The sequence below is a fragment of the Crinia signifera genome, chromosome 4 (assembly GCF_055691185.1).
Source record: "Crinia signifera chromosome 4, ASM5569118v1, whole genome shotgun sequence".
NCBI lineage: Eukaryota > Metazoa > Chordata > Amphibia > Anura > Myobatrachidae > Crinia > Crinia signifera.
Window position 1 is genome coordinate 143,796,822 of NC_139220.1, and position 20,195 is coordinate 143,817,016.

At 42.0% G+C, this 20,195-nt stretch overlaps 1 protein-coding gene across 2 annotated transcripts in view; it reads left to right on the top strand.

Moving 5' to 3' along the window:
* The window catches only part of NELL2 (neural EGFL like 2), a 235,310-nt gene that overhangs the window by 67,037 nt on the left and 148,078 nt on the right, over positions 1–20,195 (top strand). For both annotated transcript variants that reach the window (XM_083182657.1, XM_083182659.1), the window contains 3 exons: positions 201–351; positions 16,043–16,216; positions 16,820–16,916. In XM_083182657.1, coding sequence (XP_083038783.1) covers positions 201–351; positions 16,043–16,216; positions 16,820–16,916 — 422 coding nt within the window. The remainder of the gene's footprint in view (positions 1–200; positions 352–16,042; positions 16,217–16,819; positions 16,917–20,195) is intronic.

Sequence of the window (20,195 nt, forward strand, 5' to 3'; positions counted from 1 at the left end):
AATTTATTAAATCTATAGTAAATGCTAGATATCAATATTTTAGGTAAATCTTTGACACTGAAGACAACGTAGCAAATTGTAGAACTTATGGTTGTGTAATTATGGCCTAACATTACACATATGCTTATTGAAATGTTTTAGCATGAACACAGGAGAGGCCAAAGCTCAGAATTCAACTTGCACATATTTTTCTCTTCTAGATGGCTCAAGAAGTTTAAAAGCGTCAACAGCCACATCAGAAAGGCTTCTTCAGAAACTGAAGAATAAACATGAATTTACTATTTTGTTGACTTTAAAGCAGGTGGCTTTAAATTCAGGTGTTATCCTTTCTATTCATCTATCGGATCACAGGTAATTCCTTCACGCATTTTACTGTTCTTGAATTGAGTTACTGTAATTATTTACCATGTACAGTATACTCGAGTAGAAGTCGACCCGAATATAAGCCGAGGCACCTAATTTTACAACAAAAAAACTGAGAAAAGGTATTGACGGCTTATACTTGAGTGAGTGGGACACTCACTCAAGTATAAGCCGAGGGGGGCTTTTTCAGCATAAAAAATGTTCTTAAAAAGTAGATTTATACTCGAGTATATATGGTATATGTGCAACGTTACAAACTGGTGCAGAACTGCTGTTTAGTTACCCTTGTATTATGAAATTGTGCTCTATGTTACATCCAGTATGGTGCAATATTTACAAGAGAAGATAAGAAAATAATAATACTAAAACACTGATACCTCATACTGTTATTTTGCAAGATACATATATGAAAAAGTGAGGATAAGTGCTAAGAATTGTCATTTGTTTTCGTATCCATCCACACAAGGGGCCAGATGCACTAGGATTCAAAAGTAATAAAACGGAGAGTGATAAACAGCCAGCCAATCAGCTCCTGCCTGACACTTTTCAAACACAGTCTGTGACATGTCAGGTAGGAGCTGATTGGCTGGTTGCTTATTACTCTCCATTTTATCACTTTTGAAGCTTAGTGCATCTGGCCCAATGACTTTTTATTGACATGCAGCTGGTACATTGTGTAATTTGGTATGTAGCAGAACATGCTTAGATATGCATGTGATCTCATGGTGTGCCTTGGCAGTTTTAAAATCTTATTTGGTGTGCTGCAAGGTAAAAGGGTTGAAAAATCACTGCCATAGACAAATGCAAGGGTGGTTTCTCAGAAACCCCCATCCTCTTGGCAATGGTTCAAATGATGACAATAGCAATGGTATAGAATACGATTACTAGAGATGCCGCAACATCCTGCAGTGTAAGGGATAGAGCAGAGATTCTGCACATGCCCTGTGGTAGCATCTTCTACCAAGTTTGCTGAGTGTGTGCATCTGAGTCAACATCCTGCAGTGTAAGGGATAGAGCAGAGATTCTGCACATGCCCTGTGGTAGCATCTTCTACCAAGTTTTCTGAGTGTGTGCATCTGAGTCCTCAATCAGTGCACTTGACCAGAGAGTAGTTACCAGAAAGAAGGGACAGGTGCCTTATGAGGTGAGAGAATGTGAGCTTAGAAAATGCAGTATTGGTTATGTTTGCGTATTTATTCATGGTATGTTTAACCCTTTTCCTGACAACTTATTTATATTATTTAAAAGTTTGGTACAGTCTATAATATAGTATAGACATATATAGTATTAAATATTAATACTGTGTTCCATATAGTGTCTAGTGAATAAAAATAGCAATGCTTAAATTAAAGTCCAGGGTCATTGTCAAGTTCTTCTAGCACTCCCCCATGCTCCCACTCTTGTTACAATGTTCCATAGAGTGGTAATTTGTGGACTGCATTTGGATACCCCACCTCCAGAAATTCAGCCCCTCCCCCCCCATTTAACATCCAGTACACAGAGCACTTTAGTAGATTATACACAGCACCCTCCATCCCGATTTTACACCCAGTAACACATTATACACAGCCCCTCTCCCTCTGTTGGCACCTACCTCCTTAAGCCTGTAATAAATGTCACTCCCAAAATGGCTGTTTAGACCTGTACATATGATTGGCTTGCTTGGACCTGTACTGTAGGTGACAAAAGTCAAAGGAAGCTTGGGCACCTTAAACTGTCCAGTATCCCACATAGGCAACCATTTTCAAATTGAATATATGGGAACTAATATCCCTGTCTTTTTTTTTTTTAAGCTACTGATATAGTCTAGGGGAGCGGTTCTCAAACTGTGGGTCCTGAACCCAAAGTGAGTCCGGACCTCATCATGGGGTTGTGACTCCATGTTGCTGACCATAAGGCTTATGACTTTTCTAATTTCAGTCAGTGATTCAAGGAGTCTGAACAATCTGTTGAATTTATTGCTATTTTAGACTCCTCCCATCATTTTGTGCCTTCACAATACTGCCATGTATGTGCTGGGGTCCTGTAATTATTTTTATTGTCTGATCGAGTCCTAGAGCAAAATAGGACCCCTGGTCTAGGGATTAATACAAGCTGTATACAATGTACTGGTATTAATTACACTTCATTGGGCTGCCATGGACTGTATTGGGACTTTTGTGCCCCTTCCCCTGCACCACTGGCTGGATACTATTAAACAGACAGCAGAGAAAGGGATAACTGTGTCCTAAGAGCTGTGCATGGCACTGGGACAATGACCAGTCAGCAAGAGGCGCATGAATCCCAGGGAGATAAAGCCATCTTGTGTTAATAAGGTAATAAGACCTGCTATTGCCGGGAGATGTCGATTATGCATGCCATGCATGATAAATCTAGTCAGATCACCTGTGTTCTCACCGAAGAACACTGGCCCTGACTGTTCGCTCTGCAACATCACCACGAGCGTAGGCCACTTTAGACTTACTGCATCTTAGAACTGGTACAGATGGAGTCCTCCACTAGAATGGGGGGGGGGAGCTTGCAAGAGACACTTGCGCGCCCCACTCTCGGCAATGATACGCTCGAGCTTGTGAGATGCTCGAGCGTCCCCATCAGCCAATGCCCGCCGGGTATACAGATATGGCACACTGGTCGAATTGAAGAGATTGGACCCATCTGTACTTATTTCTCAATTGAACTTTGAGTGATACTTTGTGTGACTGTGAGCAATACTAACTATGGCAGGCTTCACTCTAATTTGGAGCAGGTCAAGTGTGCAAAAAAAGTCTTCTCTATGGAGTAGGAGGGTAGGCGCAATTTATATAATAGGAGTGTAACTTAACCTATGGTTAACCCTCAAACCATCCTGTTTACTGAATTTAAAGTTTGTTCCCATCATCTTCCATCCTTCTGTATACAGCAGGCTTCCCAACCACAGTCCTCAAGGCACACCAACAGTGCAGGTTTTGTAGATATCCAGGCTTGAGCACAGGTGACTTAATTAGTATCTGAGTGAATCTGATTAAACCATCTGTGCTGAAGCCTGGATATCACTAAAACCTGCACTGTTGGTGTGCCTTGAGGACCGTGGTTGGGAATGCCTGGTATACAGTATATGCTTTGTAAGTCACTTTTACATCTATCATTACAACATCCCTGTCTGCTGATACATTTATCAGAATGGAAATGCATGTTAACCCAAAGGGTTAACTAAACGTCAATTAATTGACTTGGCTGTTTTGGTATTATTGGGCAGCACGGACAGTGTATTGGTTTGTTAGTATTATTGCCTTACAGCGCTGGGGCCTTGGGTTCTATTCCCACCATGGCCCTGTGTGGAGTTTGTATATTCTCTCCATGCCCGTATGGGTTTCCTCCGGGTACTCCCCCCCCCCCCCCCCCCCACACACACACACACACACACACAATTCAAAAATATACAGGTAGATTAATCGGCTTTCCCAAAAAAATAAACCCAAGAGTGAATGTGTGTGCGTGTACATGTGGTAGGGAAGATAAAATGTAAGCTCCACTGGGGCAGGGACTGATGTGAATGTTCAATATATTCTCTATAAAGCGCTGTGGAATATGTGTGCGCTATATAAATTAAAAATACTAAAAGAACAGTCGTAAGTGAGCAATGCTGGCAATTTATGTGGATATTTTGAGGATATCTCAGAGCAGTGTTGGCCTTTGAGGGCCAACGCTGCTCTGAGATCCTCAAAATATCCACATTAACAACACACTGTTCGTGTTGATGACCTACTTTTATTTAGAGTTAAGTACCTTTGATCTAGACATGACATTTGTAGTAAGTACTGTGGTCAGAAACTGTAAACAAAGTCACAATGATGGTTTAACTCGACTCTATAACTAATCAGTCATGCTTGTATTTTGGAAGTTACCAGTTCTCTGCAATTTAATTCAAATCTAAATTATTATTATTATAACCTTTTGCTGTTTACTTTTATTCAACTTTAGGTAATAAGTACTTTGTAGTTTAACCTCTTACATTTGAATAATAAGCACAGCACTAGCACTTCATATGTCATCTGTTTATTACAGGGTATTCAGAAGATAAATGCATGCAGTCTCAAACTATGTTGTTACTACTGTTTTTAGACTGTATTTATCCTACAAACATAATTACATGTTTTATTCTTTAAGAAAATTGAGTATATTTCATACAGTTGAGTCTAGCAACAGTAGGTCTGTAGGATTGTGATGTTTGTTAGTAAACTTTTTTCACATTAGCACAGTAATTATTCCTGTTGGTTGTAAATTACTTTAAATAACAGTTATATTTACTTTGTAAATATGCTGTTCACATTCAAGTAAAACTGAAAATCATTATCTAGCCTTTTTCATTGGAATGGTGTACCGTATATACTCAAGTATAAGTCGACCCGAATATAAGCCGAGGCACCTAATTTCACAACAAAAAACTTGGAAAACTTATTGACTCAAGTGGGACCCTCACTCGAGTACAAGCCGAGGGGGGCTTTTTCAGCATAAAAAATGTTCTGAAAAAGTAGGCTTACTGTATACTCGAGTATATATGGTATACTGTACACACCAATAAGCATGCATACACACAATAATACAGATTCCGGAATAGGCTTGTGTACACTATGTATATGTATATGCATATGTATAAAAAGGAATTTATGTATTCATAATTTTTTTTTTTTTTTTTTTATTGAAGCATTACTTTTTATAGCACATAAATTATGGGAGAGTTCAAGGAAAATCTGAAGACATTTGTAGCTTCAGATATGACTGCAGAGTGGATGGGGGGTCGACACCCAAAATATAGAAGATTACAGTTAGGTCAGATTTAAGCTTGTTGAGCTTTAGATAGTATTGTGATATCCAAGGGAAATTAGCAGAGATACACTTGGTCGCACAAGATGGGAGAAGGTAAAGACGCCAGGAGAGGAGTGGTCAGTTTGGATGTTCTCAGCATGGATAAGGCTCTGAAAAGGTCTTTGATAAAACCAGGGGCGTAGCTTAGGGTTCATGGGCCCGGGTGCGAAAGGTCAGCTTGGGGCCCCCCTACATACAACAAAATTAAAATCTCGGTCTGTTTATATTTTAATACATCAAGTATATTATGTTAATAATAGAACTAACATTTAAACATATGGGACACGTTATTTGGTGCATGTAGTTCTGTATCAAAACACAGAGAATCACAAATTACAGACTACCTACTGCATATTGTACTTCTCCATTGCCCCCTCTAGCAGTGTAAAAGTAATATACTTGTAATACCCTGGAAACTGTAGTTATTGTTATGGCAGGGCTGCCCGTGCATAATTCCACATACTGTATGCTGCACCGTAGCCCCGTTGAAGGGACCCGTTGTTTGAAAAAGCAGGGGAACTGATAAAGCTAGACCGCTCGAGCTCCCAGGGGAACGTGCCTACGGCACCCCGGGGATGGCCCGCGGAGAGGATGAGATAGGACGGTGGCCGTTGAGAAGTCAGTTAAGCAGCCGCCGTGGAGAGGGAAAAGTGCAGCATTGCGCAGCAAGAAGCGGCACAGAGACAGGGACTTACCGGAGGTTCGAGAGACTCAGAGCGGCGTGGATAACCCCTGGGTCTTGATCTGCCGGAGCCGCGGTGAAGTAGCCAGGGAGGCGGCAGCGGCGTGGATAGTGAAGACGCGCCCAGCCGCCGGAGACAGCGAGAGGTGCGTCATCAAGGGGGCGGCGACGGGGAGAACAGGGGACCGCTGGAACCGATGCAAGGCGGCGCTGACACAGCCGAGCCTCCAGCCGGGGAGTGGTGAGTCGCGCTGACGTCACGCGGCAAGGGGTCCCCTTCCTATTGGCTGCCTGCGGCTGGGGACGCTGCAGCCAATCACAGCTGAGATACGGCCACCGTGTCCCGTCCCCAGCCGCAGGCAGCCAATAGGAAGGGGACCCCTTGCCGCGTGACGTCAGCGCGACGCACGCGGGCCCGCAAAGCAGCACTGGGAACGGGTGCGTCCTGTTCGCATCCCTCTCCCAGGCCAGTGGCGGGGGTTGGGCCCCCCTGGCTCAGGGGCCCGGTCGCATCTGCGACCGCTGCGACCCCTGAAGCTACGCCACTGGATAAAACCAAATGATCAAGCGGTATATAGTGAAGGCAAAATATGTGGGGACAGATGGCCGATGCTTTTACAATACAGTACCCACTAAATACGGTCTTATTGCAGATGGTATACAGTATTTTCACAGTAGGTCCTGACTCCTAGAGTGCAAACCCTGCCTGTAGCACAACACGGATCTAAAAATAAACTATTTAAATTTACTTCTCTCCTGTACATTTTCCCCACCTTTTGTGTATCCTTGGGATTAGCAAACCTTACAGAAAGTAACACATTTATCAGCTTGTTGATTGATTGATTGATTTATAGATACATTTATAATATTCTTTGTTTGAATTCACTTTTGTGCATAGATGAAGATAACAGCTTTTTTAGCTCAAAAATATATTAAATGAACCTTTTTTTAACTACTTTATATTTTGGCTTATCCTTCAAGGTTTGATTTCTTATAGAAAGGATAGTAAGTCTTTTAAGTAGGAAAAAAAAGGTTGAGAAAAATGAGCTATTTCTTTGTATTGCAGTAGCCCACAGCTCTAACGTACAGCATGTTTTCCAATTACTGCATGTTTTTCATCTCTCTTACTGTGGGAGGATAACTCTAGCTTACGTGCAGGATGTTAGGAGGAGGCGTAGGATAGAAACTGAGGCAACTTGTGAAGATACAAACAGAGGAAATGCAGTAGCAGATGAGATGTATGTTGTTTTCAATGAGAAAAATGTTTTCATAAAATTGTGAAGCAGAACTCCTGTGCTGATGTAGTACATAATTCTACTGCAAACCATTAACTGCCACAATTTCTATGTCCTATAATTACTAACTCTTTTGTGCCTCAGGTGTCCATGCTTGAAATGACTTCTGTTTGCTGTTTCCATTTAAAATCTTTGGATTTTCTTATTAAGGGGTGCTTTGGCTTGGTGATCCAATAGACTGAGTTGGAAGGGGAGATAATTTAGTAAAAATCATTTATTGATTAATTAATTAAAGGGGGAGGTTCAGTCTGCCGATCAATTAGGAAACATGCATAAGGAGTATGAGGCATTTTAGAGATAATAAGGCAACTAGAGCAGCATATGTGGAGGACTCTTTAAATGAAAGCTAGCTGAACTACAGTAGAGAGGAGATTTATTATCGATGGCCAAGTGTCACGACCACCATAGCAGCTACCCTCGCTCCCTGTGCTGTCTCCGACCTACAGTGCCCTGGCGCTATGCCCTCTACCCTGGCGCTCACCTCTGCTTCTGGTGCCGGCGCCGACCTGCTGTACTCTGTCGCTCAGTCACCCACCATGGTCCATGTCCCTTCGCCGGGTGTCAGGTCTGGTGCGCAGTGTCTTGGCGTTTGGCTGGTTTGTGTCACCACACGGGCGCCGGCCATCTTGTTGGTTCCCAGAGCCTATACTTTGCAGCTCCAGCCGTGATGTCAATCCTGCGGCCAATCACATTGTAGCTCACCACTTAAATACTGACTAGCCGGGCCAGACCGGCAGTAAGTACAATGTTCTCCACCCGATAGCATCTCCGTGCATCTTTGACAATTCCTGAAGCTCTCCGCTGCAGCCTGACTCCAAATCCTCTGGGTGAAGTCTTCCCTTCGTTTACTCCTGTTGGTCGTCCACTGCATAGCCACTTTCTACCACGGACCCTCCATTGCCGCCTAAAGGGATTCATGGACATAAGGTTAAACACTCCAAAGGTGTCATCTTCTTCCCTCTGATCCTGACGGTCATTATCCTTGGCCAGTTTCCCTGGTGTCCTCGCAGCCACGACCTCATTCAGCAAACCTCATTTCATTGACTTCATCTTATTCAAATTCCTTCATTTAATATCTTCAGTCATCATTACCTTCAAATTCCTTCATTAACATCTTCAGTCATCATTACCTTTAAATTCCTTCAGCACGATCTTCAGTCATTATTATCTTCAACAAGATTATTATTGTCTTTAATACTTCTCATTCAATATCTACAGTTATATCATTGTGCCTTCACCAATATCATTGTATCGCAGGTTTAATTTTATTCAATTGACTCATTCCGCTCTGTCGTCTGTGCAACAGCCCTACATCAAAGCACCCAGCCTCCGTTACACTCCGGCTGGTGCTTCACCAAGTTCACGAAACGTAACACCAATAGAGTAATATCATCAATAAATATATAGAATTCCAGGCACTGAAACCATTCTGACATATAGGGTATTTGGGGACATTTCCAATGAACAGGGATCAAGGCCAGTAAACATGGCCAGCCAGAATATCCATACTTAAAATCAAAGTGGACACTTCTATGGTCTTCATGGGGAAATCCTAGAACTCCACCTGGGAACATTTCCACTGAACAGGGATCAAATTCAGGAATCAGGGCCAGTCAATGTGTCTTATTCCTAAAATCAAAGTGGACAATTCTATTATCTTCTCTAAGCATGGGGAAAGCCTAGGACTCCACCAAATAAGGGAAACCAGCCTACTTATGTTATCTCCAACAAATAGGAGAGTTAGCTGAAGAAATTTTAAGCAGCAATTCTGGCCATTTGTAACAAGTAAACAGTTTTAATTAAGTTTCTACAATTTGCCTGTTTTAAAAACAAGCAAGTGTGAATTGTTCCATAGTATAGTATAATGGGATCCTGTTCCTATGCCTACAAAAAATATTTTGTGGTGAACCTATCTTCCAAAATGAACTTGTAGATGGTGGAAAGGAGGGTGTACACCAAACAACTCAAAAGGGGTCAAAGTTCTAAAGTGTGTAGAAAGAACACATTGTCTGGCCATTGTTGGCTTTGCTGTACCTCAAAAATTCCAGGGTGTAATAGTCCATCTCCTTGCAAATAATGGAATGTGCGGAATGTGTTGAACCAAATTACTGGATACTTGCAGTGGTCCAGTTAGAGAAGGTGGAGGATGGAGTTCTGAAAGAAATTTCTGGTTATGAGTTAATGATGTGTGTGGTAATACAAGCATGGAGATATGCTTAGAGGTACACAGACTCAACAACAAGTAGGTCCTAATTTTGGGTGGTGGATTCTTATTAATTTAGGAAGCCATTGTAGGAGATGAATATGGACATCTACCCCAGAACTATATACAGATGGAGCGCCTCTCGCTCAGCTCCACTCAGCCCTGTTTCGGACTGGGATGCGTGAGCATCCCACATGCACGCACATCCCAGGTTTGTTTTGGCAGGGGGAGCGATCCCTGCCCGTCTCCGCTTCATGGAGATAGCAGGGTTGGGGGGGATCGGGGAGGTGGGATCAGGTGGAGGGGGACCGGCGGTGACACGGTGGGGAGCTCCTTTGTAAGGGGGCGCACGCGCGTGTCCCCTTCTGGCGGGGGATGGCGGCTGGCAAATCTTCCGCCATCCTTTGCCTGAATGACAGCGGCTCCATCTGTATGCCCATTATTCCCTATCAGCTCATCTCATTCATCTTATTCATCTCATTCACTCCATAAAATGGGTATGGACACCTGATAAGAACTAAAAAAGGAGAGGAGCTATATTTGACCAACGTAAAAGTAAATGGGGGTACTTGTGTACTAGCACGGCGCCCACGATATTTGGTTGCACAACTTTTAATCGCATCGCATGGCATACACCCTATACGATGTTTAATTGTATAAGCACCCTAATGGGGGCTTACAATCTTAAATGCACCCCACTCCACCCCCACTATGAACTTGAACCCGAAGCGTGGCAAGCACATCGAGCCCGCGAGGGGTGCCGGTACGCGTCCTCTGACCTTTTCATACCCCCACTATCCACGTCGGCGTGGAGTTGATTTTATATAGTGTGGCGAACGCAGCGAGCCACCGAGCCCGAAGCGTGGCGAGCGGACGCGTAATACCTGTGAAGTATTCCGCGTCCCCTCGCGGGGTTCGCCACGCTTCGGGCTCACTGCGCTCGCCACACTATCTAAAATCAACTCCACGCCGACGTGGATAGTGGGGGTATGAAAAGGTCGGAGGACGCATACCGCTGCGCTTGCCACGCTTCGGGTTCATGTTCATAGTGGGGGTGGCGTGGGGTTGCATTTAACATTGTAAGCTCCCATTAGGGTGCTTATACAATTTAACATTGCATCGCATTGCATTGTATGCCATATACAATGGTATACAATTTTAAATTGTATACCATCGGGTGCCAATTGTATACCATCGCATCGCATACCATCACATGCCTTATGGTCTGCGATGCGATGGGCGCCGTGATAGTACCTAAATGGGAATTAAATCTGGGCAATATATCTAGTTAGCAATGTTATAAAATATTAAGCTCTACTAAATACGCCACCTCATGTACTAACCATTAGCAAATACATTTTTACATCACACATAGAATCTATCGCACTCCGGCTTTTCTATATAAAGTAAATTTAAGATCACATTATTTTTGTGGAGCAGAAAATGCTGATTTCCTGCACATGTGGTTTTGTCCACCAATATTTGAATTTTGGGATGAGATATGGAGAGATATAGTCTATACACAGCCTACCCTTCCAGCAATGACACCTTATTTATGCCTATTTGGATTAGATGTAGAAGAAACACACAACTCTTGCTAAGGTTTTGATAGCCAGAAAATGGCTAGCTCCCGAGTCACCCTCTATTCGCCACTGGAGAGTGCTAGTAAATGAGACATCTGGACATGAGAAATGTATGTAAGGGCAAACAATAGTAAGTATGATCTGATATACTTATCTCTGACTAATCACTGGAGGTTGTCAAAAACACTTTGAAGGACATAATATGAGAGAGTCTGAATACTTTAGAGAACCTTAGGAAGGATATTCAATTTAATGATTTTTACATTACCAAATAAATACAGTTTTAATCTTTAGAAGTTTTCATAGCTAATAATTAGAGACAGGATTATATGCAACATAAAAAGCTTGAAATATGCATGCAAATATGCATGAAAAATACTTAAAATATGCATGAAAAGTGTTAAAATATGCTACATTAAATAATAAAAGTAGTACTTTTTAACTTATTTATTTAAAAATCAGCATACAATTAGTTGCAAATAAACCTCAAAAATAGGCCCACAGCATCTGCAGATGTCTAGTGCTGTACACAGGATTTTTTTTCTTCCTGGCTGCTACAGCAGACTGCAGCGTCCAAAGCTCTTCTTGTATCAACTACACGGACCCTCATCTCCAGCGCCAATGGATCAAATGTCAGCATAGCGTGTGACGGTGGCGCAGTGGAAGGCTTCCTCCCTGTGCTGCATACTCACTGTGACACGCCATTTCTTCCGCGCTGCGTGATGTCACAACCCTTCCGCCCACCTCCTCTGCTGCAGAAGTCTGTCGCTTGGTGTAAAGTCCCAGGCCAGGGGCAGGCAAAGGTTCAGGGGCTTCGTAATGGCATCAGCCCCAACTGACTTTTATCAACATGGATTGGCAGCCTCGAGCAGTATCAGACATAGCGTACATCCAAGGTTCCCCACTCTGCACTCATATTGCCCCAGCCTGCACACTCTACCACTACCTGGCCAGCAGCAGAAGGGCAAAGCAGTGCTGTGACTCACGGGTGGGAAGGGGCCAGGGCCTAAAATATGCACCATCACTAGATTTTAGGTAAAATATGCAATAACCAGTGAGAATGGTCAAAATATGGAAATGCATATGCAAATATGCAAATGCATATAATCCTGTCTCTACTAATAATAAATATGAAAGGAATGCCATCTGGTATTTAATTAACCACTCTAAATGACAGCAAACATGAGGGTCCAAAATCTTATCCTGGATCCCATGTGGTATGTGTTATCACCCCAAAACAAATACGTTTTTATCTGCAGCTCACCTGGGACCTGATTTGGGGTTGATTGCTGATCTGCCAAGTTGGAGATGACTGTAAGTATATAGCTGCCACCCAGACAGAAAGAAAACCTGACCTGTGTTCATCTTCAATGAATTACGAAATTATTGCAGATCGCTATCCACTTGCAAATCCATTCCTAATTCACAAACCATCAAATGATTTTTCCAGTCTGTGCATGTGTGATTTAGTCTGACCCTACCAGTAATCTGCGACAGAGACAAGCTGATCGAGGCCAGCACTGGCATGACAAACCCTCCCTTAAAGCATCTGGACATGGATGCTCCATGAAAACCGCATGTGTAACCGCATCACCCAGATCTTTACAAATCAATACTACCTTTCATTGCTCTCTTTTTAAACCAGCATATGTCTCTAAAAGATTTAAAGTTAAAGGTCTTAAAAGACCTTCTCCACTCATGATTTGGGGCCAGCAAGAGTTTGTGGTAGAAAGAATCTTGGACTCTAAGTTTGTGCGGGGTCATGTGAAGAAAGTGCACGGGTGCACGAGAAGTTCCTCCATGCTCCAGAATTAAAAATGGGATTTTTTAATAAAAATCCTCGGAAGTCTGGATCTAGGGGTTTCTTAACCCTTCTTCAAGGGAGGGTACTTTCAGACGCGCGTCCTTGCCGTTACCCAGGAGCTGGGACACCACGCCTCCTGCTCCCTGTTGAGTGCCTGGCAACAGGCAGACGCCGGGTGCAAAGCCCGGCACCTAGCAACAGGCAGGTGCTGGGGCGTGAGATCTACTGGTCCCCCCCTGGTGCCTAGCAACAAGCTGAATCCGGGTGCTGGGGGGTTCTGATTGCCTGGTAGTGGGGATGCCAGGAACAGGCAGCATTCCACATTGTCTGGGAGGTCTTAGGTTATGTGTGGATGAGCAGCTTCACTCAATTTGGCATTAGCATGTTGATTGGCTCAATGGCCTTTTTATTCTCTGGCTGGATACTCCCAAATTGCTGGTGATAGTTCCTGCTCTTGTCTGAACCTGTCAGCTGTGGATTACTCATGTGTCGGAGACCTTGCCTTTTGTTCCATATTTGATCCAGCCTTCCTTTGCCCAGATCTTGGTGTAGAGATTCCATTGAGGCTGGTCAAACTTACGTTTTTTTGTCGCTTTAACATCTTATGCATTGTTGCGTTACGTATAGTACACCTCTATAAATTGTTGCTTATTACATCCTATGCATTGTTGCATTTCTCCTAATAACAATCTTTTGTATTATTGCTTATTACATTTTGTGCATTGTTGCACTGGCCATCGTGTTTGTCTTAATTATAATATCCTGTGCAATGTTGCATTCCTGTACCTTAGGGCTCTGAGGACATCTCACTGTGTACAATTTATTCTGCCCAGCCTCCAATAGTCACCTTGTCTTTCTGAAAACCTGGGGGCATCTGAGTACAGGGCGGACTTAATCTGCCCTGGAAAGGCAGCTGCTATAGGTGAAGTCTTTGGCTGCAGGAGGCTAAAGGACTGCTTGGCAGGGCAGAAATTGTGTGAGCATAGTCAGAGGCCGCTAATTCTTGCAACACAGTGTTCCGTTGTTACAGTCATGCACCACATGTAGTGGTTAGGAAAGGATCAAGCCGTGGTCTTTATTTTTGAGTGTCGGTTCTGCAACTGTTGATGAGGCACCTCCTTCTGGCTCTCATGACTATGCAAGCCCTTTTTACTTTAGAAAATGTGTAAAAACAAAAATTAAAACCCGAATATATATTAAGGCCGTAGAACAAGTGGTGTGTTTAGAAATGTAACAATTCCCTGAGGAGAATCTAAGTGTGTCATTGAGTGCTATGTGTGAGCCTGTGTGATACTGTAATCATAGAGAAACCTTTTTTCACCAATTTCTGCACAATCCGCAAATGTAGGGATGAGCAGCAGAAGTATAACTAGGGACCTAGAAACTGAGGATGCCTCTGTGGAATCCAACAAGATGAAGAGGGGATATTTGTGTAGCTGATGCTACTGCTAATGAGGATATTGTTTGTGTAAGTCAAACCCCAGTCGCAGCAGTTCTTGCCCGTGATAAGAAGACCATTGGCCTTGGCATAAAACATAAAAACCAATACTTATTTGTGAGATTCAGTGTTCTCCCAAATTGTGTCCATTTTCTAGCCATCTGTAGCATTTGTACAGCCACATTAGATGTAGTAGATGTAGGGACCTTAACCATCTAGGATTTTGCCCAGGACCTACAATGCTGTTAATACAGCCTTGTATAGTAGTACTGTTTCTAGAATTTATTATATTTTGCAGAATAGAAATGAGAAGTTATTCAAACATAAACAGACAGCACAATAAAAAAGTATTTTTCCTCACTGTGCTAGTTAAATGACAGTATAAATTCCGCAGTCATTGCTCATACCATCTGCACAGGTGAACTAGAATGCTGAATGTATTTTGGTGCAGTGTGTTAAAATACTGTAGGAGCAATTGCACGTAAAATGTTACATTATGGATACCAGTTTGCAAACGATCTGGCTGGTCTTATCTCTCATGTTATGAGTATTGCTTCAGTGCAGTAGCAGCCATCAACTGAAAAATAGGCTTATGTCATTTTTGTTTATAGATACTAAATAATTCTACAATGTAGAGACTGTCTTTGCTGAGCATATCTCTTTCCACTATAGGGCATATCCTATTACTCGCACTCATGTTAGCGGGGATGGAATGGGATCGTCTGGTCGTCCATAAGTTGGTCGACAACTTAGGTCCACATACAGGAAGCTCGACAGGGGTCTAGGTCAACAAGGGACTAGGTCGACATGGGTCTAGGTTAACACAAGCATTATGTTGACGTGGGTTAGGTCAACAGTCAAAATGTCGACATGGGTTTTTTGACCCGAATGTTGCCACAGTCGACATGGACACAATTTTAAGTGTACCGCATCCCCTCGCATCACTCGCTACACTCATAATGCTTCGGGCACGGTGCCTTGCTACGCTTGGCACACTGTTTTATTCTCCCACCACACCCTAGTGGATGGTAGGGCATGAAATACCGCCTGTCGGCTCAGAAACCGTAAAAAAAACATATCTACCTTTTGACTGTCGAACTAACTCATGTCGACCTAATCCATGTGTCGACCTAGTGCCTTGTCGACCTAGACCCCTGTCGACCTAGACCCCTGTCGACCTTGACCCGTGTCAACGTAGACCCCTGTTGACCTTCCTGTATGCCGACCTAACATTGTCAACCTAATGACTGTTGACCATCCGACCGTGTCCCCAGTTTTTGCCATTTGGTAAATTACTGTCGGCAAATGGAAACCCACAATATAATTGTTTTTTTCAAACAATAAAAATACAGCTTCTTGATGCCTCACAGTGTAATGTAACTAATTTTAAACTAATTGTATGCTAGATAGAAAGTATTGTTGATCAATATGAATTGGAGGCACTACAATGTGGCATAATATGAACTGGGGACACTGTATACCATAATGAAAATTGGGGTACTGTGTGACATAATGCAAACTAAAGTACTACTATTGTTCATAAATTAAACTGGTATGGGAGATAACATTAACTTATGGGGCATAAAAATCCCAATTCTTATGGAGATCTGTTTCTCCAGAAGCAATGGAACAACAACCCATTCAAAATGTTGATATGAGGTTCTCAAAGTTATGGCTAGGCTCTTGATCAGCATATAATATTTGGAATAATTGTCTTTTAAACTAGCTATTTTTTTTTTTTTTCATTAACAAAATGAGTTGGCTAACATGCATGATGTGTAATGTTCTATTTACTAATCTATTAATTTTGTTCTTATTGTATACTGCAGGTATCTTGAACTAGAAAGTAGTGGGCATCGAAATGAGGTCCGATTGCACTACCGCTCAGGAAACCATCGCTCACAAACAGAAGTTTTCCCATACATTCTGGCAGATGACAAATGGCATAGATTTTCTTTGGCAATCAGTGCATCACACCTGGTTTTACATGTGGATTGTAACAAGTAAGGGATTGCTCCAAACTTCTAATATATTGTATAGTGCCATAGGTGCCGATTCTGTGGGTGCTTGAGGGCCCGAGCACCCACGGAAATTGATGAGCACCCACCTGCTCAGCAGCGGCCCACCCGCCCATCTCCCACTGCACTCCCCCTCCCTCATCGCTGGCACAGGTACTGTGTGGGCATTTATGTATTTGGCACTGTGGGTACATTTATGTATTTGGCACTGTGGGGGGGGATTTTTGTACCTGCACTGTGTGAGCATTTATGTATTTGGCACTGTTGCCATAATTTGAATATTGGAGACAACTGTGCTGCGTAATATAAATTGGTATTATTTTTTGGCCAAGCCCCTTTCCCATGAAGCCACTCCCCTATATTTTTGGCTTGAGCACCCACCAGCAAAAACATAAATCGGAACCTATGTATAGTGCAACCAAATCCTGCAGAATGCGGAGGCAGGCATGCTGTAGGATGAAATATGATTTTGGTGACTGTTATGAGTATTGGGAAGAATGTCAATGACTTTGGGTTAGCACAGAAAATAGTTGCCTGTCAGGGGTATTTTCATTTACAATTTATCAAGTGTTTTTTTTTATTTAACAGGATTTATGAGAGAATTGTAGAGAAGCCATACATGGATATTCCATCAGGTACATCATTATGGGTTGGACAAAGAAATAATGCACACGGTTATTTTAAGGTAGGTTATGTCTTGTATTGATTTTTTGAGAAAAGAAAGTCTAAATAAATCACCATGTTCCAGCTGTTTTATTAAGAGTTAGCCTAAAGTTACTTTTTGTATCCCTCCTGTATCCTGCAAATACTGACTAATGTAAATGTACTTTGATCTGTGGTTATCGAAGATGAAATAAGATCTTTGCAATACAGAATAGTAATATTCATTTATGTAAAGTAAGTGGTTAAGCATAGTAGATTTTTCTAATACATTTAAATAAAGTCAGTCTTAATTTGTAATGTGATTTGATAAGAATATTCACTGTTGGTACCATTATATATAATAGAAACTGGTTTGACTCATGTCTGTTGCATGAGTTGAATTTCATTATCCATTATCTCATTATTGGGTATGTGCCTTCTTTGCTTCCTATCGTATTACTCTAGGGAAAGGCAAACAGAAATAAGTGATTCATTTAGTAGGTGTTTTACACTGAGCAAAATAAGCTCTTCCGTATCCTCTATTAATGCAATTTCTGCCGCTGTTCCGATCAAGGTGCTTTATGTCAAACTTAAATCCCATACCGACATCTCACCTCTTTGATTACAGAAAAGGTACTGTATTATGTTGTAGTCATTGGTTGTAATGCGATAATCCGCATTTGTATTACTTGTCTTTAATGATATATATGTTCTATCATTAAAACCTAAGGTACTGAAACATTGTACATCAAATTAAGAAATGATTGCAAAAAACATTAATTAAAAAAGAAATTGAATTTAGACTTACATTATTACTTCTTTGGGGGGGTATTCAATGTGTGACAATATTTCCGACAATTGGGATATATCGGCACACATCTATTCAATGCAGCCGTTTCCAACCGCATTGAATCCTGTCAGATTCGACTTTTAAAAAAGTTGAATCTACATGGTTGAAAATGGCCGCTGGATTGTCAAACTGCATCTTTTTTTGGCCAAATACATGTGAATCTCGTCAACCACAACGTTTCTGGTGGCTGAATTAACATTGGATTGGCAGTGATTCTTACTGTTTGAAATGTTCCGACAGTCGGAATCAAACATTGACACGAAATATCTCTGAAGGACTATCTATATGTGGTTGTACAGATTGTTTACAGTTTTATATATCTAGTTACTAATTCAATGCAATGCATCTCTACTCTACTTTTTGAGTTGCTATGTTTAGTATGTCTGTGTCAACATCATTTTGCCAATTTTTTGTTAAAAATAAATACAGGTATATACATTGTAAGCTTGTAAATAGAACACTTGAACAGATCACACTGCTTGCCTGTCAATCAATAAACTTTAATAAATCTGAAAAAGTAAAACAAACATTAGCAGGGCATTATTTTTAAATATAATTTTTATTGAAGCACTAAAATTTTGACATTGCATAACAGGTTCAATAAACATCTCATCACGGGTACATTTCACATAGAAAACATGGGCTCTTGGGATTACACGGACCACAATACAAGATTACAGACAGTGATCTGAAGACAATATATAATGTAAAGTGTTTCTCATTGACGTTAAAGCTTAAAAGGGAGGCTTCCCGGTCTCCAAGACAGTCATATTGTACCAGGTGGACAAGTATACAATCTTTCTGATAATGTCTCGTTCTGTGGCAGATAGCGTAAGTACATAAGGCAACCAGATATAAAAAAACTTGGATGCCCGGGATTCCACATCCAGTACACATTCTACCCAATCCATCTGATAAATATAAATCATTCTGGGCATAAACAGTGTTATTGATAAATGATCTGATTGTATACATTTTGACAATATGGTTTTCTTTGCCGCAGTGGCTATCCTGGCTAAAAGGAGACGCGTCCATTAATTTGATCAGTCTTACAGGGGGTATATAATTGGGTAACAATGGATATAAATTCATAAGGCCCCCGTCAGAGGCAGAACTATGCTATTCTTTATCTCTTAGTCAAGTTAGTAAGGATCAAAAAAACATCCAGCTAATAGAACTCTTTTACAGCTGAATTTATATTATCATTATTTAAACTTAACTATTTCTAGTATGGTTTACACCAGTAGTTGGAAACATACCCCCTTGGGGTAGAGTGTGTTCCCAAGTCATTGGTTCTCAAAATTGGTCCTCGGGACCCCACAATCTTAATGTTTTCCTGGTCATATTTAAATTGTAACCATTGATCATATGCCTTTGCATCTGTTGTGTGACCTGGAAAATGTGAACTTTGAGGTGTCCTGAGGACCAAGTTTGAGAACCACTTCTCTAAGCCATCACTTGCAGCCCCCAGATGTCTTGTAATCATAGCAGTTCCTGCTTTGTTGTCGTACAGTATGTATTTCTTACTGCTTTCGGGGACAATTACATGACCGTCTTCCAGGAGGGACACAATGTTCTGTTTCTGGACTTCCCTCGTAATTTATGATTGCCATCACCTGTTTTATACAGGTTAATTAATAAGAAAGGTGGTTCAGCGCAGGTGATGGTAATATGAAGATGGTAATAAATGAAGAGGGAAGTCCAGAAACAAAGCATTGTGTCCCTCCTGGAGATGGTCATGTAAAGTATGCAATTGTACGAAGTCTGTGAAATGGTAGTTAGGAGCTTATAGGCTTTTTTTATTTACATCCACTTTAACTCTCTCCAAGGCTTAGTATATCGTCCCCTTAATGCTTGTCTAATATTAAGCAACTGCTCCACTTTTCATAAGTGTCTATTTTATTGATTAAATGTAGTTAAAGCCCCATACACACTAAGCAATATTTCAAAAGATATCACTCATTTTGCACCGTCTGAACAGTATCCTTTATAATATCATTAATATTTATGCTCAATATTGGCAATGATGCGTGCTCATTAACAAGGTCTTCTGTCGTACTTCATATAAAGGCGACAAAGCGCAATGTTAACAAGGGCCATTCTGCAGAATCTAATATCACCCCTGCTACCTTCCTCACCCTGCCGCCGTATGATGCCATTGGCATTGGCAAGTGTGTATGCAGGGCGCTCCGCAAGGTCCCAAGACGCTGCTGATATCTCTGGGTACAAGATAAAGGCCCTTATTCTGGTTGGTGCGGTCAGAGCCGCACACGGGGCTCCGGCCGCACAAACCAATCCCCGCCCACCCTACGGATCGCCACGGCCGTCCGTACACGGACGGCTGGCGATCCGCATAAAAATGGTGGAGGCTACGCCTCCACCATGGTGGGAGCTGCCCCCTGCATTCGATGGTCGTCGACCATCGAAGGCAGGTCCGCACGCCGCGGCAGCTCCCGCAAGCTGAGACCACAC